This window comes from Cherax quadricarinatus, unplaced genomic scaffold (genome assembly GCF_038502225.1).
Source record: "Cherax quadricarinatus isolate ZL_2023a unplaced genomic scaffold, ASM3850222v1 Contig313, whole genome shotgun sequence".
Classification (NCBI taxonomy): Eukaryota; Metazoa; Arthropoda; class Malacostraca; order Decapoda; family Parastacidae; genus Cherax; species Cherax quadricarinatus.
In genome coordinates this window covers 175,001-198,853 of record NW_027195339.1, presented here as the reverse complement: position 1 = coordinate 198,853, position 23,853 = coordinate 175,001, and the positions used below count along the sequence as shown (strand labels likewise).

At 41.7% G+C, this 23,853-nt stretch overlaps 1 protein-coding gene across 1 annotated transcript; it reads left to right on the top strand.

Annotated features, from left to right (window-relative positions):
* The first annotated feature begins 4,096 nt into the window (after positions 1 to 4,096).
* On the top strand, positions 4,097 to 8,864 carry LOC138851312 (UDP-glucosyltransferase 2-like). Its single transcript, XM_070080313.1, has 4 exons — positions 4,097 to 4,191; positions 4,835 to 4,928; positions 6,045 to 6,136; positions 8,723 to 8,864. Exons 1-4 carry the CDS (start codon positions 4,097 to 4,099, stop codon positions 8,862 to 8,864), a joined length of 423 nt encoding a protein of 140 aa, XP_069936414.1.
* Positions 8,865 to 23,853: the final 14,989 nt, after the last annotated feature.

Genomic DNA, 23,853 nt, shown 5'->3' with positions numbered 1-23,853 from the left:
AAAGCATTGAAAGCCATCCTCAGGGGTCAGGGGTTTGGGGAAGAAATAGTGGGTTGGGTTGAAGCGTTGTATGGAGGTGCAATGACGAGGGTACAGATTAATGGTCGATTGGGTGAGAAGATTGTAATGGGTAGGGGAATTAGGCAGGGGTGTCCTATGTCACAATTATTGTTTGTGTGCGTACAGGACCCCTTTTATAGATTGATGGAGCAGCGTATGTGTCACGTAGAGGGACCAGGGTGTGAGGTTGCGAGGGTTTGTCCAGTTTTAATTGGGTATGTGGATGATACAACTGTTCTGATCAGGGAGGGAATGTCAATGGACACATTAGATGGGGTAGTAAAAATGTTCGCAGGGGCAACTGGTATGAGGGTAAATTCAGATAAATCCATGGTTATGGGGTTAGGAGCTTGGGCCGGTAGGGTTGATTGGGGTAGTGCAGTTGTGAGGAGGCAGGTGAATTCGTTAAAAAATTGCGGTCTGATTTATGCAGACGATCTAACTGTGGCACGCACGGAAAACTCGATTAGGATGGTAGAAAGGATTCAGGGATGTTTGGGTGCATTGCGATCATATCATTTGACCCTTGTGCAGCGTGCCATTGTTATTAATATCTTACTGTATAGCAAAGTATGGCACGTGGCAGCCGTGTTCCCATTAACTGGGCCAGCAATAACCAACATACTTAGGAAGGTTTTTAAATTCTTGTGGGGTTCGAGTTGTGATTGGATTAAAAGGGATGTGGTAATGTTACCTGTAAGTAATGGGGGGCTTTGATTGTTGGACTTAAAGCGGAGGGTCAAATGTGTCTTCATTAAAAGGGAGGTGATGAGGGAAAGTGTGGGTGGGGGGGGTTTGGCCAGGATCCATAACAGATTGCAACGGATGTATACAGGAGTTGAGTTGCATGAGTGTGAAACTGTGTTGAGGACTCTGGCGTGGGATCGAGAGCCAGCAAAGGTTAAAATAGGTAGGTTGTGTAGATTGTTAGCCGGGAGGGTTGTAGCGCCTGTAGAGGGAATTTTCCCCATGTATGCATGGGGAAGTATATGGAATAGGTTGCGTAGGATGAGGTTGCAACCTCGTGTTCGGGATGTAATGTATCGTTTCCTGCACGGCATTTTACCGTCAGGTGTGGTTCTACGGGACAGACGTCGTTGACGGGGGGGAGTGTGGGATATGTGGTGGGGAGGAGTCGGCTTTTCATGTAGTATATTTTTGTGATGGAATGAGGAGTGTCAAGGGGTGGTTAAATAGGGTGATAAATAGGATAGGAGGTAAAGGAATTTCTGTATTGAGAGCATTAAGTCTCGACGTGGGGGGTTGGGAGGAAAGTGTAATCAGAGCTGTGGGATACATTATGGCAGATTATATCTATATAGTGTGGGGATTGCGGGGGAAACAGGTTACTGAGGTGAAGAGGAGGGTGTTAGCGGTAACGTTCTATAAAACGGTATGTAGAAATAAGGAAATTTATGGGAGGAGGTGGGTGAAGGATTTTTCAGAGGGATATAGGCAACTTACGTTACAGGTTTTATTAAACTTGTAATATACGAGGGAGGGGAGGGTACGATTGGAAAGTGTTGCTGGGGCAGGGAAGTCATGGGTGAAAACAGGGTCGCCTCCCTGGTAATGGATGACAATAAATGTTTGCGTGAGTGTTGGATGAGTGATGTGTGAGTGAATAACATGTGGACCACGGGTGCTAGCACCTGTGGAGCTGGCCAGTTTTTTGTGTGACATGGACTATACATCTATTATACATATTTTGTGTGGTAATATTGATTTACGGTAATGACATTATAATTTGGAGTTTTGCTATAATAATTGCATGTATTTGCTCCAACTTGTTTTCTAGGTGCCTTGCACTGCATAGTGTTGATGCTGTGATCATGCACGGTGTCCAGAGATATGCTGTGATATGTTTGTTTTAATGTCTGTGCATTATTGTTCGTCACTGGTGAGCTGCAATTTTCAGTTTTGTTTTGAGAGTAAAGAGTTTAATGCACGTCAGATAGTGTAAATAAAGTTGGGCAACAGTGGTGTTATAGGTTTTTGTGGTTAGGTGCGTGCTAGGCGCAGTCTTCATGTGTTACTTATGTCATGGTTATATTTTATGTTGTTTTGTACTGTTGTCAATAGCACTATGTTATGTCCATATAAGCTGTATAGAGCTTGAATGTCATAGTTGAAGCTGTTATTGTTTTTAACATTGGAATTGCATGTTTAAATGTGCAGAAGCTTACATGTGTTGGATTTTTGAGACTAAGTTTATACCTATGGCTTTGTAGTCATTTTGTATGTCTTTGTGACTTTTCTATATCACCATTGTTGTGTAATACATATTGTTATGTAATTGAACCAATAGGACAATTACATAAATTATTGTTTTGATCATTGCTGTGTGACATTAGATTAGGCAACATTCATTGTTAGCATGTTAGGTTGTAGATAGTGGGGTGGTTGGATAACCACTAGGGGGGAGGGGTAATATGTCTGTATAATATGTTCAGTGCAATGAATTGCATGGTCTGCAATCGATTATTCAGTACCATTTCAAGGGATGTGTAAATAAAAGTGTTGTTCATATCATGTAATTCTGTTGGGTAGCTCCAACAGGTTTGGGTTAAGTGATAGGATGAGGGAGCAGGAAGGGGGGGTGTACCCACACGGAGTTGTAAGTGTGGTGTGTAATGGTAGCTGTAGGTAGGATTGTGTTAATTTATACCCTAAAATGAGTTTTATATATTATATTTTGTAATGTCATGTTTTAAATAAAATATAAAAAAAAAAAAAACTTGTACATATTTGTAATATCTTATTAAATGTTAATGTACCAGACGGTACTTAAGAATTATAAATGTGATATGTGCTTTCAGCACAATACTATTTTATGTCAGAGAATTGATTATTATTATTTTGATTATTATTAATTTAATTTAATTTGATAATATACCTCTAGACTTAATAAATTTATTAAATTTTAATTTCTCTAGTTAGTAGCCTACCAGTTGTAATCCTGAAGCACTATTGAATCATACTGAATTCTAATGGATAATTGGACAAGGATACTGACTACTTGTTATGAAAACCCAGTAACAGGCTGGATGCTAGAAGGGCAGTCCTTTCTAGTATTCACTGGAGATCTCTAAGCTTTTAGAATCGCTTGTGTTCCTCCTTTCTTATGTTCTTATGTTCTTATCACTCCATCTGAGATCAATTATACCCAGGATGACTTGAGTATGGAACACATTCATACAGCATAATGATGTCAAAGAGATAAAGTCAGTTGATCAAATGAAAATTCTGGCCCACAGATGGCTCCAACTTCATCCTGTTCCCTACTTGTATGTCTCATAACAATAAAAATGCTTTCAAATGAGCTGATGTAGGTAACAGCTCTTAGCTTGCCAATAAAGTTAGGAATCCTTAGCCTGCAAATAGCTTGTCAATAAATCTAGGGATCCTTAACCTTGCGAAACCCTGTCTGAAAAGAGAGAGAGAGAGAGAGAGAGAGAGAGAGAGAGAGAGAGAGAGAGAGAGAGAGAGAGAGAGAGAGAGAGAGAGAGAGAGAGAGAGAGAGAGAGAGAGGGGGTAGTAGTAGTAGGTCTCCACTACATAAATTTAATCATTAAAGATATGAAAAATGGTAAAGATTGGTTAAAGAAAACTCTCGTTTATAATAAATATCGCGGAATAAAATTTCCAATGACATGAGGTTCATTTTATGACGAAGCTCTGGGCCAAATAACCAGAAGTTCTCCTAACCGAGTCAGTGTTTAAACGTTATCCATAATAAGATAAAATCTCCCATCTCACCTGATAAACAAAATAGCACAACCCATTCCAGTCCTCCTTCTTCCCCCTCACACTTAAGGAAGTGTTAATCCCATGATGCAAAGTGTTATGTAGGCTTGAGTACCCACACACTGCTGATGTAAATTAGGGTACCAACCCACCTCTGACATGCCCAATTTTATTGAATACTAAACGAATACCTTACTATTTACATTATTTTAATATATATTTTCCGAGCAGAGAAGAAATAATATAGGACAACGCTAGTCATGGTTTCACGTGCTCCATTTTCCACAGAATGGAATCTGAATGTCGTCGCCGCGGCCTTTGTCCAGATGATATGCCCAGTCTTTCGGAAATCGGTTCAAATGCAAGTCTTGTACTGATTAATAGGTTAGTTACAACTTTTATTATTATTATTATTATTATTATTATTATTATTATTAACATTATTCGAGTGATGGGTATAGCTTGGGGGTTAAAGCTATTGATTCACATCCCAAGAGACGAATATACGAGCAGGCAAGTCTTCTTACAATTACTGTTAGTTTCTTAATATCTAATACAAGTTTCCTAACGTTTGCTACAAGTCTCCTAACATTTGCTTCCAGTTTCCTAACATTTATTACAAGTCTCCTTACATTTGCTACAAGTCTTCTTACATTTGCTACAACTATTACTATTACTACTCTTTCTACTCTGCTACCGAAAATTCCCCTTTACCCCTTACTCTTAAGAATGGTCGTTTCGCCTTCTCTACTTTTCTCGCCCCAGAGTGATTTGACAATGGAATTACCAGGAAGAACGGAAATATGGACTGAGAAAATTATTAAAGAGAGACATTTTTCAGTGCAAGTTTTCAATTCTGACAACGTTTTAGTTGGTGTTGCTTTATCATAACATGATAAAACTCAGCATTGAACGAAACGTTGTGAGACCTGCTGCACATTCTGCTTTTGTGCCTTTTAAAGAAAACAAAAGTGATTTTATACATGTTTAAGGCTAACAAAGGTCAGATATTGTTGAATTTCTACAGTGTTCAAACCATCGATTACCCAGCTCGTCCTTATGTTCCTGCCGTGGTTCATTGTGGAGGCATACACCTGCGTCCAGCACAACCTCTCTCACAAGTAAGTTACCTCCTACACATTTCTAGTTTGTTTCCTTGGTTCTACAAGGCCAACTCCCATTTATTCTCAAAGCTTCCATTAGAAAACAACATAATAGTGTCTGGATCAATAACAGCTTAAAAAGCTGCTATTGATTAAGCTGAGGAATTCCACAAGGATGTGTTCTTAAAACCCTGTTTCTGTTATCTATTAATGGCCAAGCCTCAGCACTTTCTTGGGGAATTTGGTTCTCTTTATATGTCGAAGATTTTGATTTTGTGTTTGCAGGCACGAACATTCATACAAAGCGCAACTGACTGTACGTCTAGCTGCGCTGCGTCACACGACTTTTAGTTCTCAGTATTCAAAACAAAGTCGATTGAATTCACTCGGTGCTGTGTAATTCTCATTTTAATATGATGTGATGTATTCTATACACCAACGCTTTTATAGGGGTCTGAAACATGGGTAGTGAATGTTGAAACAAGGAGAAGGCTGGAGGCAGTGTAGATGTCATGTCTGAGAGCAATGCGTAGTGTGAAAATAATGTAGAGAATTCGTAGTTTGGAAATTAGGAGGAGGTGAGAGATTACCGAAACTATTATCCAGAGGGCTGAGGAGGGGTTGTTGAGGTGGTTCAGACATGTAGAGAGGAGGGAAGGAAATAGAATGACTTCGAAAGTGTATAAATCTGTAGTGGAGGGAAGGCGGGGTAGGAGTCGGCCAAGGAAAAGCTGGAGGGAGGGGGTAAAGGATGTTTAGTGTACGAGAGTGCTTGGACTTCCAGCAAGTGTGCGTGAGCGCGTTAGATAAGAGCAAATGGAGACGAATAATTTTTAGGACTTAACGTGCTGTTGGAGTGTAAGCAAGGTAACATTTATGAAGGGATTCAGGGAAACCGACAGGCTGGACTTGATTCCTGGAGATGGGAAGTACAGTGTCTCCACTCTGAAGGAGGGGTGTTAATGTTGCAGTTGTATAACTGTAATATGTGCGCGCCTCTGGCAAGACAGTGATGGAATGAATGATAATGAAAGCTTTTCTTTTTCGGGCCACCCTGTCTTGGTGGGAGACGGCCGATGTGTTAATAAAAAAAATAATAAAAAATTATTTTACATGAAGAATCTTTTCTTGAAGGAGCTTGAAGACTGGGTACAAGATGCTGGTGATGCTGGCTTCATCTTCTTCAGTCTTGGCTCAGCTGTCACGCCCTCCAGTATGCCAGAGGAGTAAGAATTATCAATGTTTCTTAATAAGATTATTGTAATAGAGGGCGCTAAACCCGTACTGGTCATACAATGCTTAAGGAATACGAACTGAAGCGGGGTTATATATGTTTCGAGTAAGGAAAGGGTACCTCCAGTTCCTTGAATCGAGATTCCTTCACTAGCTTCCAGGCACATCCTTGAAGGAAGAGGAATTAATCCCCTCTTCAGATTTTATTTAGAGTCCAGGCTTGGCACACAACCGAGAGCTACCGGGTTAAGTATCCAGGTCTGGGAAAAGTATGGGCAAGTTTCCTTACACTTTCTTGCCCCTGCTCACATTATAGTATAAATGGACACTTGTGTTTCAGCGAAGAAAAAAATTCTGTGCAAAAAATATCATAGAGTCAGGAAATAATGGAAATGTAACCCACTTCTCCAAAAATTGTCTCACTTTCACATAAGATTTGCAACCCATTTCTAACTTAGGTTGAGTTAGGTTAGGTTAGTTTACGAAGATAAAATATTGATATAAGACGATAAAATAGTCTGCCGCGCGAACACCTCATGTAACTATGTCATATTTCAACTGTTCAAGGCTCCGTTAACGAGGTATCCATATGAGTGATTTTGCAAGTGACATGATGACTGTGGTTCAGAGGATGGACTGTTGAAATGACAGTGTCCTCTTCAGTGTAGATAGGTAAGAAAACTCCAACATACTGAAGGTATTCAAAAGTTATATAAAATATATTATTATTTATTTATTTATTATTATTATTATTATTATTATTATTATTATTATTATTATTATTATTATTATTATTATTATTATAGTGACAAAAAAAGAAACTTTTTCACCGTCATTCACTCCATCAGTGTCTTGTCAGAAGCACTCAGATACTACAGTTCAGATGCCCCTTAAAACTGCCCTATCTCCAGCCCTCCAGGGCTCAAGTCTGGCTAAAGAATTTGCCTGAATTACTTCATAAATGTTACATTGCTAACACTCCAACAACATGTGAAGTCATAAAAAAACACTTGTCTTCACTCACTCCTAACAAGTTCATACGCGCCTTTCGGATGTCTAAACCCCTCACATGTGTAAAACAAATCACCAAATTCAACAAGAGATGTGGTGAAGAAAATTTCAGGGAGAATTTCTTAACAGAGATTTGTGATCAAGTAATCTGATAATTTTCTTGGGGGAATCTTACCCCTACATATGATATCACATACGGTGTGGCATGCGAAGAGAATGTCACATTCCTATATAGGCTGCCTCTCATCCAGTGAATCGGGTGCTAAGGGTTTAACGATAAATAAGATAGCCGTCATTAAATCAGTACATTTGTTCATTGACCAATCACAGGCAAGCCCACCAAAGCTGAAGGAACGTGGCTCACTTGCGGTAACCATTGGCAGACTTGCCTACCTGCTGGTTGAGTACGGTGCACTCTTTCTGGCTTCTGTGTTGCCATCTGTCACGGTGATGTACATTTATTATTCTGTCTGTACATATTGTACATACCTGTATATAGCGGGTGAAGGCAAATATACTGCTGAGTCGTGTTTGTTCCACTCTCATTATAACCAGGTCTTGCAGACCATTCATTACCTTTATTCGTAATACATGGCACTGGCAAACTGTACTACTTACTGAGAATCTCCATCTATGGAACTTGATTTTTGAAACTTGTAAATTTACCTGTCGCTAATTCCTCACAGTATTGCACCTGAAAATTCTCTTTTATGTTTCTTAATTCTACAAGAAGTAAAGCAGCGTATGTTTGTGTGTGTCTATATAACTACTCTACTCAACAAGGGCAATAAATAGTTAATAATATATCTCGCTTAAAAGTACTTGACGTGTACACTGTGGTCCATGAGCTGCCGCACAACTTTATGCTCTCACTATAACTGTTACTAATGAACATTTTTGTTTAGAAATATATTAATTAACTGTTATAATTTAAAATAAATTAATGTAAAGATCTGTTATGAACAAGTGTAAAGTTCCTGTTCATTAAGTTTTTTTTTTTCTTGCACTGCACTGAATTTCTAAAAAATATAATAATTAAAAAGTTATATGCACATGTTATGCCAATCCTCTGTCGCCCAGTAAACTTTCCTTTAATTATGTACTGTAGGAGTTGCATGAAGGATTTTTTCCACATAGGAAAATCTGTTCATATTTTTATGCGACATTTGAGTTTATATATTTTAAATTTTTATTAAAGATATAACAACTAGTTTAACTAATGCATCTTAACTTGTAATTTTATTACCAGGATATTTAAACAACTATAATCTGGATCACACTATGAATTCCACAGTTTGACGTGCATGTATTGTCACAACCAGAGGGAAGAGCTAATTACTGACAGGTATGGAGACAAAGACGTAGGTTGTAGAACAAACTTTAGTTAGGACAACTGAAGCATGTTCAGTGTTAAGCATTATCATAACTTTATAAAACACTACTCAGAGCGACATGTTATTATAAAGCTTGTTCTCCAACTTGTTTCTTGGTCTTTATATTTGACATTTTTTTTACGGTTCAGTAGATGAGAGCAGCCGCATAATTAAGCTAACACACTATACACACAGGTACCGCACAACCTTGGTTCAAGTGTTTGCTTCCCTCAAGCAGAGAGTCTTATGGAAGTGGGATCAGGACACCATGTATGACCTACCACCAAATGTCCGTCTTGGCAAGTGGCTCCCACAACAAGATATTCTTGGTAAGTAAATCTTAACCAAACCATACCACGGGCGGGATTTGAGACTCTCTGACCGCGGGTTCAAATCCCGCTCGTGGTTTGGTTTGTTTGCAATCGTGCCATTACGATTTCGTGAGTCTCGTTTTATTCATCTTATACGTTACAAACGAATCGCTACCTAAAGTCTTTTACCAATAGAGTCTTGCCAAAACTATTTCCAACAGAAACCTACCGGAGGTCTTCTACTAAAAGTCTTCTGGTAACAGTCCTTCCAGTAGTAATCTCATAATAGCGTCCAGTCTTATAAACTTGATTCCTACCAACAGAATCCTAAGAAAAGAATCCTGTCAATAAGTTTTCTATCAGGTATTTACCAGACAGGTTACATACAGTGTTATTAACTCTGGTGTATCAGACAGACTTTATACACATCACAACACAACGATGGTGGTGAAAAAACACATAACAGCAGAGAGGAACTTTCACCTGTGAAACAAACTCCTTCATTCAATAGTTCCCTTCTACAGTTTTGTCTTTTTCATTACTTTCCAGCTATATGCCATATATCTCTGCAACATAGTGCACCACAACATTCAGTGTGTCATATATCTCTGCAACATAGTGCACCACAACATTCAGTGTGTCATATATCTCTGCAACATAGTGCACCACAACATTCAGTGTGTAATATATCTCTGCAACATAGTGCACCACAACATTCAGTGTGTAATATATGTTAACATTGATACATCACAGTACATAACAACAGTCTGGGAGACATTAACACACAGTCGTACTGGCCAGGTTGTGGCAACACACAGTCGTACTGGCCAGGTTGTGGCAACACACAGTCGTACTGGCCAGGTTGTGGCAGCCACCACCAAAATTCTTATTATCAGTAGATCGAATCATCCAGGTTGATAGTTTTTATTTTCATCACCGAGTTTTTTTTTTATCCATCTGTTGTGGTGAATGTTTTTTATGTCATTATTGAAGAGGTGAGAGAAGAGAGTATGAGAAAACTGAGAGAATTATTTAATAATTAATTCTAATTAAACTAAATGTTTATTAAGATAATTTATAAGAATATCTCTGTTTTAACTCCAAGTCTCTGAAGTTAATCACTTCTTCACATATTTATATCCTTTTCCAAAATATTTCATCAAAATATTGTAACCCTCATTCCAGTTTCTTAAGAAAATTTAAATAACATGATCAAGAATTTTCTTAATTTTCTTCCACTATTCATATAGAACTCATTAATTTAAACAGTGGTGTGAGAGAGTGTGGATATGCTTATGAGTACGTGTACACATGTATATATATGTGTACGTAGTAGTGTGTTTGTAGTGATGTGTATGTGTACACATGTATATATATGTGTACGTAGTAGTGTGTTTGTAGTGATGTGTATGTGTACACATGTATATATATGTGTACGTAGTAGTGTGTTTGTAGTGATGTGTATGTGTACACATGTATATATATATATGTGTACGTAGTAGTGTGTTTGTAGTGATGTGTATGTGTACACATGTATATATATGTGTACGTAGTAGTGTGTTTGTAGTGATGTGTATGTGTACACATGTATATATATGTGTACGTAGTAGTGTGTTTGTAGTGATGTGTATGTGTACACATGTATATATATGTGTACGTAGTAGTGTGTTTGTAGTGATGTGTATGTGTAGATGAAAGTGAAAAGTAAACATCAGAAGAAAACTTATATGAACTACATAATAATTCACAATAAAGAAGAGCACAGTTCCGTGGTACAGCTGTCAGCCTGGCTGACTCTGCTGTCAGCCTGGCTGACTCTGCTGTCAGCCTAGCTGACTCTGCTGTCAGCCTGGCTGACTCTGCTGTCAGCCTGGCTGACTCTGCTGTCAGCCTGGCTGACTCTGCTGTCAGCCTAGCTGACTCTGCTGTCAGCCTAGCTGACTCTGCTGTCAGCCTAGCTGACTCTGCTGTCAACAGTTAGTCAGTCAGAATAAAAGAAATGAGTCAATAAGAAGAATAAAACTGGTAAATTTAGAATGTATTAATATTGAAGTTTGTGAGGCAGTTGTAATAAAGTTCTGGAATACTTAATGATTTTGTTCATAATGTTTATAAAAGAAAAGGGAAAACTTTAAAGAATGTAATAATTATAATGGAATAAGACTGTTGACCATAAAGTGTGTGTCAGAAATATGATGGATGAAATGATGGAAAAGACAAAATATTCGTACCAAAGAAGAGTGTGAATTCTGAAAGGGAAATTAATATATGCATCAAGTGTAAACAATGAAATACCCAAGTGAAAAACACTTATATAAAGGGAAGCAACACTTAGGTGGATTTATAGGTTTGATAAAAATATACTAGAGTTAAAAATGTATTTAATCTTAGCAAATGTTTTGAGAGCAATAGTGTTGAATTAAGTTATAATATGCAAGAAAGACGGTAAAGATTTACACTTGGTGTTAGAAAAACTTGGTGTTAGATAATGTTGTGTGATGTCACCTGTGGTCTTAAAGACGTGTGATGTCACCTGTGGTCTTAAAGACGTGTGATGTCATTGTACTTTGCTCAGAAGACAGTATATACAGAGTAAGCCATCATGTAGACCAGGTGTCACTCTAAACACAGCTTTATTAACACATTATGTAAAACTCTGTATATATACACACACACACATATGTGTGCGCGCATGTATGTATATATCCGACCTTCAAATTCATTTACGAAACACCAGAAATAGCTATTATTATAAATTTGTTATAGTTTTCATAGAGGAAATTTAGAGATTTGAATTTGATACTTTTTCATACATAATAACATGTACACATGACATTCGTGAACACACAAGAACAGGTACATATGACATCAATATACAATAACACGTAGATATTACATTCATTTATACAAAATAACATGTTACACACGACACACAGTCCTCCACTAGTGTCTCAAACGTGTTCATCTTTATATATTTACATATTTCACATAGAATGTCGCTCACAAACACATTTAAACTGCTAAATAAGTTAAAAAAAACTTGTTCTCAGTATAAATTCATAGTGTAACATAAGAGGAATTCCAAAATTGTAATTAATTAGCCCCCGAGGTGGCCGAGCTGTGTACGAGCTTCGTCTCGTCCAGCTGGTCTACGGTTCCAGGCTGTCTTGGTGGATGTAATTACTGGACGCAGTTTACTGTGTGTCCCCTCCAGTAATTCCACCTACCTGGACAGTCACTACCGTAGACCAGCTAGACAAGACCAAGTTTCCATTCAGCAAGGTCACTGAGGGTGGCAACCGCTGACTCTGGGGAAGTGGGGAAGGGAGTCCACTCAGTGACACAAGTGGATTCCTGGAGACACTGATCCGGGGAAGGCACCGCCGACCTTAGGTAAGTGGGGAAGGGGAAACATCCGGGAGCGAACGGATGGATTCCTGGATACATGAGCTTGGGGAAGGTTGTAGTTGAGGCTGACCTTAGGTAAGTGGGGAAGGGGAGACATCCGGGAGCGAACGGATGGATTCCTGGATACATAAACCTGGGAAAGGCATGAATACCAGCAGTTGAGGCTGACCTTGGGTAAGTGGTGAAGGGAAGACATCCGGCGGTAGACGGATCGATTCCTGGATACATGAACCTGGGTAAAGCAAGAATACCGCTGACTTTGGGGAAGTGGGGAAGGGATTCCACCTGAGGTGACACCAAGTGGACTCCTGGAGACACTGATCTGGGGAAGGCACTGACCTAACTCGCTGACCTTAGGTAAGTGGGGAAGGGAAGACATCCGGGAGCGAGCGGATGGATTCCTGGATACATAAACTTGGGGAAGGTTGTTGTTGAGGCTAACCTTGGGTAAGTGGGGAAGGGGAGACATCTGGGAGCGAGCGGATGGATTCCTGGATACATGAACCTGGGGAAAGCATGAATACCTGGATGCAGTTGAAGGGATTTCCACCTGAGGTGCTGACCTTGGGGAAGTGACCTAACTCGGGAAGGGAAGACATCTGGCGGTAGACGGATGGTTTCCTGGATACATGAACCTGGGGTAGGCATGAATACAGGTTGGTGAGGCTGACCTTGGGAAAGTGAGAAAGGGGAAACATCCGGCGGCGGACGGATGAATTCCTGGATACATAACCCTAGGGAAGGCTGAGGCTGGAAGGCAGAGAGAGAGAGAGGCGAGGCTGACCTTAGGGAAGTGAGGAAGGGTAGACATCCGGGGGCCCACGGATGGATTCCTGGACACATGAACCTGGGGAAGGCGAGGGGGGGGGGCGGACCTTAAAGACGAACCACTGGCCTCCACGTGGCAAGGTCTGGTAACTCAGAGATAACTCTGAGGCTGACAGTGGTCGCAAATTATTAATGTTATTATAATTCAAGATTTGCTAATTTGGATTCAAAAGCGTCTACCAGGGTGGTATTATTTCCAATCCAGCCACTCTCATAGGAGCCACGGTAGTGTTCTTATTTTGTTCATTCACCGGAGTTAACATTAATAAAAATAACATTAATAAAAATATTGTTCTTATTTTTGATTAACACAACAGAGATAACATTGCAACAACTAGAAATGGCAGTAATATATGTTTGAGAGTCGTTGAGCGATGTGAAGATGACAGGTCTCCTGGGTACACATGTCTGGTACTCTAACATAACGTAGGTCATCTGGAAAAGACCCGGGCCGGGACAATACCGTGGGTGTTGCTGGAGTGAGACCCAACAGTTAGGTGTCTTCAATCAAAAACGTTTCGCCTACACAGTAGGCTTCTTCAGTTTAATATAGAGGCAGCAGCAGAGGCAGTGAATGTAAGGCTGATGTAATTATAATCATGCGTGATCCCAGAAAGGTATCCCCGTGATCCCAGAAAGGTATCCCCGTGATCCCAGAAAGGTATCCCCGTGATAAACCTTATTGTTCATCTCTGTTGCTGTACATTTTTTCTTTGCTACTGTACTGCATTTCTGTACTGCACTCTACCGTTCTTTTGTTTTAATTTTCTGTACTGGTCGTCTCTGTTACTGTACTCATTCTTCTGTGTTACTGTACTGGTCTTCTCTGTTACTGTACTGGTCTTCTCTGTTACTGAACTATATTTGTTCTTCTGTGTGTCTGTACTGGTCTTCTGTGCTACCAGTGTCAGGGGAACGCCTTCCTATTGAACAAAAGAAAGGAAAAATAACAAATGAATAACTTGATGGATAATAATTATGTTTTTCTAAGGATTTTAATTAAAAATAAATAAAATAAATATTGGCCGCTGTGGTTCCAGTAGGATGTTGGGACATGAGAATCTTATGCCCAGGATGGTCTTCTGATGATGTTTTAGAAGAAATGGTGTTGGTTATCCTGGGTGGCGGTGTTCGTCCCATGTTCTGAAAATCCTGTCACTACTTGGTTGTATCACCACAATTCAGATTTTAGAGGTGAGGAGTCGTAATGTCCCACTACGTCCTGTAGACAGGGATCTTGCTCCAATTAACTAGCGTCTACCCTGGTTGACCAGGTCAGCAGCAGAGCTGATAATAAAGAAAACACTGGTTATATAAGTGTTAAATAAGTATGACAATGAAGAAAGACAAAGGCTGGTATTCTACTTCAATGTCATGACTTGTAACCAGGTAAATTAGTATCAATGAACAGAAATACTCCTTGTAGATCACCGTACCTGATCATGAGAAGAGTGGAGGTGAAGTTATTCTTCAAACTTCAACCCACACCAGGTAAGGTTAATACTACCAGGAATAGAAATTAAAGCAACTCAGACGCTAGGAACTGAAGTTTAGCCTCTGCCCACTAGATGGAAGAGTGGGCGGTAACACGCTAGTGGTTCCTGGGTGTCTGAACAACCATACCTCCCACTTTTTTAAGTTTTTTTTTCCTCAAAATATCCCCTTTCCTAAACTTATAGTCGGAAGCAGTATGTTAAGTTACAGAGGGAAAAGTACTATGTACACCCTCGGTTCAGCCAATCTGAGAAGTGGTTTTCCGAGTCATATATATATATATATATATATATATATATATATATATATATATATATATATATATATATATATATATATATATATATATAACAACAACTTTAAACTTATAAGACTGGATAGCCCATCTTAAGAGTCGGCTACTTGAACCTTTGAAGTTTTCCAGGTACATCAGTGGCTTGCGATCTGTTTCAAGCACAAAGGGTTTTCCATATAAGTAGTAGTTGAACCCACTTACACCCCATACCAATGCATAACATTCCTTCTCCACAGTGGAGTAGTTTTCTTCCCTCGCAGAAGCTTCTTACTGGTGGAAGATATAGGGAAGTGAATCTCATCATAATACTGTAGTGGAACAGCCCCGAGTCCTGAATGGAAGGCATCCGTTTGGAGACAAAAGACTTTATTAATAACTGGTAATTTTAGAACAGGAGGATTGGAAAGTATTCTTTACTTTGTTCGAAGCTTTCTACAGCCTCTTCAGAACAAACAAGAGGTTCCTTTACATACTTTTTAAATAGTCTGTGAGAATGGAAGTCAGACCTTTTAAATTATGTACAAAAATTCTCTTTTGAAATTTACTGACCCAAGGAAACTTCTTAGCAATTTTGTTTTGTAGTTAGGAAGGAGCTTTCTAGAACTGCTTTCGTCTTGTTAGGAAGAGGTGATAAATTACTGTCAGAAATAATAAACCCGAGGTATTGTACTTTGAAATAGCCAAGAAAACACTTCTGTGGTTTGATTGTAAGGCAATGAGCTCTTAGTCTTTTTAAAACCAGCGACAGTGTAGTAAGATGATCCTCCCAGACATAAATCATGATGTAAATATTATCGAAATACACTGAAACATTCTTGAGGTCAGAAAGGAATATTCTCATAAGCCGGATATACGTGGCACACGCGGTGACCAAGCCGTAAGGCACTGTGCGATATTGCATTAGTCCTTTATGAGTAGGGAAAGCCGTTTAGAGTCTGGGTGTAATGACACTTGATGGTACGCTTGTGAGATGTCTAATTCAGAGAAAAATTTACAGTCATGGAATTCATACAAGTCATGATCGATTACTGACATGGGTTCAACGTCCCATTTAGTGATAACATTTAATAACGAAAATCTTGAGCCAGTCGGTAAGAATTGTCTGATTTCTTAACCATGACAACTGCTGAACAGAAAGCTGATTTAGAAGGTTCAATGATATTTAACTTTAAGAGTTTGTCAACTTCGTTATCAAATGTTTTCCGTAAGTGAACCGCAACAGGATAGATTTTCCGTCTTACTGGTTCATGAGCTGACAATTGAATCTTGTGTACAACGGTAGTGGTAAGTCCTGGGATCTCTGTGAATATGTCAGAAAAGGTATTTACTATGGCATTTACTTGAGGCTTTTGTTTAGTAGATAGTTCACTCTTGATTTTGATGTTTGAGTTATTAGTTGGAGAATCAACAGTTAAGATATCTAGTAGTTCCTTCGATTCTGTGCGAGACTAGTGATCTATAATACAAACTTTACATTCACGAGAATCAAGACTGTTAGACAAAATATCTTCATCGAAGGAGTTTCAACGAAGAATAACTTCTCTACGGTGGAACAGTTCCAAAATATTGACATGTTACATTCGTTCTTTACCCTTGACATCCAAGAGATAATCTACCTTATTACAGAACTTTACTATTTTATTCGGTCCGCTCCAGGAAATTAACAATTTGTTGGATTTATCTGGTAAAAGAACTAAAACTTCATCGCCAATATTAAATTTACGCTTGACTCTTTTGGTCAATATAGGTCTTGTATGTTTCCATGGAAATATTCAAGTTCTTGACAACTAAATCAGCGGTTTCTTCTAATCTTTCTCTCAGATCTAAAAAGAACTGATAAGTGCTTTGAACTTCAGGTTTAATATCTTTGGACCACAGTTCATTCAAGATAAATAGAGGTTCACGAGCTTGTCTCCCATAAAGCAATTCGAAAGGGGAATATCCAAGTGAATCACTTGGAATCTGACGCATTACAAAGAGCACATGGTAGATAACTTTACCAGTCAGTTGGCTTAAGGAAACAAAGTTTCTTTAATATTGACTTTAGGATAGCATGTTGTCATTCCACTCTTCCGTTACAATTTGGATGTAACGGAGGTTTAACACCCACAAGTTGATAAACTTGATCCATTAATTCAGAAGTAAATTGTGTTCCTTGATCAGAAAGAATTTCCCTGGGTATACCTACCCGTGAAAAAATAGTCACTTTTCTGCAACTTCTACTGACGTACCGCTTCTGGGAAGCTAGACGCAATGCCAGTCATAGTCAAGATGTATTTATGACCTCCTGATGAACCAGAAGTGATACGACCAACTCTATCCACTGCAACCCTAGCAAATGGGACTGAGTAAATCGGCATTATTACCATAGAAACTCTCATAGTTCTTCCAATTTGTGAGGAAAGCTAACATAATTTAATTTAATTTAATAATTTTATACCGTGAAGAATCTAAGTTAGGGAAAAGCTTACTAGAGATAACAATACAGGAACATCCAGTATCTCTAAGAATTGGCGAAACATTCATTCCATTAAGAGTACCTTCACTAAAAGCTGCGTTAATATTAGCTTCAGTGAAACACTTCCCGATATTCTCACGCTTCCTCTTGGCACATTCTTGACGTTTATGTCCAAATTCATTACAGATGAAAGATATCATCGTGAAGTCCGTGGAATTCTTAGGCACAAAGGTTTAGGGCCCCTCAGTTTGCTGAGGCACAACAGATTTATATCTGCTACGGTCCTTGGGGTAGTTATTATGCTCACACACACATATACGGTCCTTGGGGTAGTTATTATGCTCACACACACATATACGGTCCTTGGGGTAGTTATTATGCTCACACACACATATACGGTCCTTGGGGTAGTTATTATGCTCACACACACATATACGGTCCTTGGGGTAGTTATTATGCTCACACACACATATACGGTCCTTGGGGTAGTTATTATGCTCACACACACATATACGGTCCTTGGGGTAGTTATTATGCTCACACACACATATACGGTCCTTGGGGTAGTTATTATGCTCACACACACATATACGGTCCTTGGGGTAGTTATTATGCTCACACACACATATACGGTCCTTGGGGTAGTTATTATGCTCACACACACATATACGGTCCTTGGGGTAGTTATTATGCTCACACACACATATACGGTCCTTGGGGTAGTTATTATGCTCACACACACATATACGGTCCTTGGGGTAGTTATTATGCTCACACACACATATACGGTCCTTGGGGTAGTTATTATGCTCACACACACATATACGGTCCTTGGGGTAGTTATTATGCTCACACACACATATACGGTCCTTGGGGTAGTTATTATGCTCACACACACATATACGGTCCTTGGGGTAGTTATTATGCTCACACACACATATACGGTCCTTGGGGTAGTTATTATGCTCACACACACATATACGGTCCTTGGGGTAGTTATTATGCTCACACACACATATACGGTCCTTGGGGTAGTTATTATGCTCACACACACATATACGGTCCTTGGGGTAGTTATTATGCTCACACACACATATACGGTCCTTGGGATAATTATGCTCACACACACATATACGGTCCTTGGGGTAGTTATTATGCTCACACACACATATACGGTCCTTGGGGTAGTTATTATGCTCACACACACATATACGGTCCTTGGGGTAGTTATTATGCTCACACACACATATACGGTCCTTGGGGTAGTTATTATGCTCACACACACATATACGGTCCTTGGGGTAGTTATTATGCTCACACACACATATACGGTCCTTGGGGTAGTTATTATGCTCACACACACATATACGGTCCTTGGGGTAGTTATTATGCTCACACACACATATACGGTCCTTGGGGTAGTTATTATGCTCACACACACATATACGGTCCTTGGGGTAGTTATTATGCTCACACACACATATACGGTCCTTGGGGTAGTTATTATGCTCACACACACATATATGTCTGGGACTTGTGTCATCTCCGAAGATGTCTGAACATTTTGTTCTTTTATAAATATTTGTAAATGAAAGATTACAGACGAAAGGACTTGATCCCTTTCCACCCAAGGTGTGGGTGGTAGTAACACCATACCCATGGTGTGGGTGGTAGTAACACCATACCCATGGTGTGGGTGGTAGTAACACCATACCCATGGTGTGGGTGGTAGTAACACCATACCCATGGTGTGGGTGGTAGTAACACCATACCCATGGTGTGGGTGGTAGTAACACCATACCCATGGTGTGGGTGGTAGTAACACCATACCCATGGTGTGGGTGGTAGTAACACCATACCCATGGTGTGGGTGGTAGTAACACCATACCCATGGTGTGGGTGGTAGTAACACCATACCCATGGTGTGGGTGGTAGTAACACCATACCCATGGTGTGGGTGGTAGTAACACCATACCCATGGTGTGGGTGGTAGTAACACCATACCCATGGTGTGGGTGGTAGTAACACCATACCCATGGTGTGGGTGGTAGTAACACCATACCCATGGTGTGGGTGGTAGTAACACCATACCCATGGTGTGGGTGGTAGTAACACCATACCCATGGTGTGGGTGGTAGTAACACCATACCCATGGTGTGGGTGGTAGTAACACCATACCCATGGTGTGGGTGGTAGTAACACCATACCCATGGTGTGGGTGGTAGTAACACCATACCCATGGTGTGGGTGGTAGTAACACCATACCCATGGTGTGGGTGGTAGTAACACCATACCCATGGTGTGGGTGGTAGTAACACCATACCCATGGTGTGGGTGGTAGTAACACCATACCCATGGTGTGGGTGGTAGTAACACCATACCCATGGTGTGGGTGGTAGTAACACCATACCCATGGTGTGGGTGGTAGTAACACCATACCCATGGTGTGGGTGGTAGTAACACCATACCCATGGTGTGGGTGGTAGTAACACCATACCCATGGTGTGGGTGGTAGTAACACCATACCCATGGTGTGGGTGGTAGTAACACCATACCCATGGTGTGGGTGGTAGTAACACCATACCCATGGTGTGGGTGGTAGTAACACCATACCCATGGTGTGGGTGGTAGTAACACCATACCCATGGTGTGGGTGGTAGTAACACCATACCCATGGTGTGGGTGGTAGTAACACCATACCCATGGTGTGGGTGGTAGTAACACCATACCCATGGTGTGGGTGGTAGTAACACCATACCCATGGTGTGGGTGGTAGTAACACCATACCCATGGTGTGGGTGGTAGTAACACCATACCCATGGTGTGGGTGGTAGTAACACCATACCCATGGTGTGGGTGGTAGTAACACCATACCCATGGTGTGGGTGGTAGTAACACCATACCCATGGTGTGGGTGGTAGTAACACCATACCCATGGTGTGGGTGGTAGTAACACCATACCCATGGTGTGGGTGGTAGTAACACCATACCCATGGTGTGGGTGGTAGTAACACCATACCCATGGTGTGGGTGGTAGTAACACCATACCCATGGTGTGGGTGGTAGTAACACCATACCCATGGTGTGGGTGGTAGTAACACCATACCCATGGTGTGGGTGGTAGTAACACCATACCCATGGTGTGGGTGGTAGTAACACCATACCCATGGTGTGGGTGGTAGTAACACCATACCCATGGTGTGGGTGGTAGTAACACCATACCCATGGTGTGGGTGGTAGTAACACCATACCCATGGTGTGGGTGGTAGTAACACCATACCCATGGTGTGGGTGGTAGTAACACCATACCCATGGTGTGGGTGGTAGTAACACCATACCCATGGTGTGGGTGGTAGTAACACCATACCCATGGTGTGGGTGGTAGTAACACCATACCCATGGTGTGGGTGGTAGTAACACCATACCCATGGTGTGGGTGGTAGTAACACCATACCCATGGTGTGGGTGGTAGTAACACCATACCCATGGTGTGGGTGGTAGTAACACCATACCCATGGTGTGGGTGGTAGTAACACCATACCCATGGTGTGGGTGGTAGTAACACCATACCCATGGTGTGGGTGGTAGTAACACCATACCCATGGTGTGGGTGGTAGTAACACCATACCCATGGTGTGGGTGGTAGTAACACCATACCCATGGTGTGGGTGGTAGTAACACCATACCCATGGTGTGGGTGGTAGTAACACCATACCCATGGTGTGGGTGGTAGTAACACCATACCCATGGTGTGGGTGGTAGTAACACCATACCCATGGTGTGGGTGGTAGTAACACCATACCCATGGTGTGGGTGGTAGTAACACCATACCCATGGTGTGGGTGGTAGTAACACCATACCCATGGTGTGGGTGGTAGTAACACCATACCCATGGTGTGGGTGGTAGTAACACCATACCCATGGTGTGGGTGGTAGTAACACCATACCCATGGTGTGGGTGGTAGTAACACCATACCCATGGTGTGGGTGGTAGTAACACCATACCCATGGTGTGGGTGGTAGTAACACCATACCCATGGTGTGGGTGGTAGTAACACCATACCCATGGTGTGGGTGGTAGTAACACCATACCCATGGTGTGGGTGGTAGTAACACCATACCCATGGTGTGGGTGGTAGTAACACCATACCCATGGTGTGGGTGGTAGTAACACCATACCCATGGTGTGGGTGGTAGTAACACCATACCCATGGTGTGGGTGGTAGTAACACCATACCCATGGTGTGGGTGGTAGTAACACCATACCCATGGTGTGGGTGGTAGTAACACCATACCCATGGTGTGGGTGGTAGTAACACCATACCCATGGTGTGGGTGGTAGTAACACCATACCCATGGTGTGGGTGGTAGTAACACCATACCCATGGTGTGGGTGGTAGTAACACCATACCCATGGTGTGGGTGGTAGTAACACCATACCCATGGTGTGGGTGGTAGTAACACCATACCCATGGTGTGGGTGGTAGTAACACCATACCCATGGTGTGGGTGGTAGTAACACCATACCCATGGTGTGGGTGGTAGTAACACCATACCCATGGTGTGGGTGGTAGTAACACCATACCCATGGTGTGGGTGGTAGTAACACCATACCCATGGTGTGGGTGGTAGTAACACCATACCCATGGTGTGGGTGGTAGTAACACCATACCCATGGTGTGGGTGGTAGTAACACCATACCCATGGTGTGGGTGGTAGTAACACCATACCCATGGTGTGGGTGGTAGTAACACCATACCCATGGTGTGGGTGGTAGTAACACCATACCCATGGTGTGGGTGGTAGTAACACCATACCCATGGTGTGGGTGGTAGTAACACCATACCCATGGTGTGGGTGGTAGTAACACCATACCCATGGTGTGGGTGGTAGTAACACCATACCCATGGTGTGGGTGGTAGTAACACCATACCCATGGTGTGGGTGGTAGTAACACCATACCCATGGTGTGGGTGGTAGTAACACCATACCCATGGTGTGGGTGGTAGTAACACCATACCCATGGTGTGGGTGGTAGTAACACCATACCCATGGTGTGGGTGGTAGTAACACCATACCCATGGTGTGGGTGGTAGTAACACCATACCCATGGTGTGGGTGGTAGTAACACCATACCCATGGTGTGGGTGGTAGTAACACCATACCCAAGGTGTGGGTGGTAGTAACACCATACCCATGGTGTGGGTGGTAGTAACACCATACCCATGGTGTGGGTGGTAGTAACACCATACCCATGGTGTGGGTGGTAGTAACACCATACCCATGGTGTGGGTGGTAGTAACACCATACCCATGGTGTGGGTGGTAGTAACACCATACCCATGGTGTGGGTGGTAGTAACACCATACCCATGGTGTGGGTGGTAGTAACACCATACCCATGGTGTGGGTGGTAGTAACACCATACCCATGGTGTGGGTGGTAGTAACACCATACCCATGGTGTGGGTGTAACACCATACCCATGTAGTAACACCATACCCATGGTGTGGGTGGTAGTAACACCATACCCATGGTGTGGGTGGTAGTAACACCATACCCATGGTGTGGGTGGTAGTAACACCATACCCATGGTGTGGGTGGTAGTAACACCATACCCATGGTGTGGGTGGTAGTAACACCATACCCATGGTGTGGGTGGTAGTAACACCATACCCATGGTGTGGGTGGTAGTAACACCATACCCATGGTGTGGGTGGTAGTAACACCATACCCATGGTGTGGGTGGTAGTAACACCATACCCATGGTGTGGGTGGTAGTAACACCATACCCATGGTGTGGGTGGTAGTAACACCATACCCATGGTGTGGGTGGTAGTAACACCATACCCATGGTGTGGGTGGTAGTAACACCATACCCATGGTGTGGGTGGTAGTAACACCATACCCATGGTGTGGGTGGTAGTAACACCATACCCATGTTGAGGGTGGTAGTAACAGCATATCCATGGTGTGGGTGGTTGTAACACCGTTCCCATGGTGTGGGTGGTAGTAGCACCGTACCCATGGTGTGGGTGGTAGTAACACCATACCATGGTGTGGGTGGTAGTAACACCATACCATGGTGTGGGTGGTAGTAACACCATACCATGGTGTGGGTTTTAGTAACACCATAACGACATATAAAATACTGACAGGAATTAACGAGGTGGACAGAGACAGAATGATCCAGAGATGGGACACAGCAACAAGGGGACACAGTTGAAAGTTGAAGACACAGATGAATCACAGGGATGTTAGGAAGCATTTCTTCAGTCACAGAGTAGTCAGGAAGTGGGATAGTTTGGGAAGTGATGTAGTGGAGGCAGGATCCATACACAGCTTTAAGCAGAGGTATGATAAAGTTCATGGTTCAGTTAGAGTGACCCAGTAGCGACCAGTGAAGAGGCGGGGCCAGGAGCTATGAATCGACCCCTGCAACCACAACTAGGTGAGTACACACACACACACACACACACACACACACACACACACACACACACACACACACACATACACACACACACACACACAC

Bases quoted from the DNA above. Each gene is read 5' to 3' on its own strand.
- LOC138851312 (XM_070080313.1), top strand. From the start codon at position 4,097: ATGGAATCTGAATGTCGTCGCCGCGGCCTTTGTCCAGATGATATGCCC. The intron at 4,192-4,834 runs GTTAGTTACAAC...GAATTTCTACAG, and splicing joins AGTCTTGTACTGATTAATAG to TGTTCAAACCATCGATTACC. The intron at 4,929-6,044 runs GTAAGTTACCTC...CTTTTCTTGAAG, and splicing joins CAGCACAACCTCTCTCACAA to GAGCTTGAAGACTGGGTACA.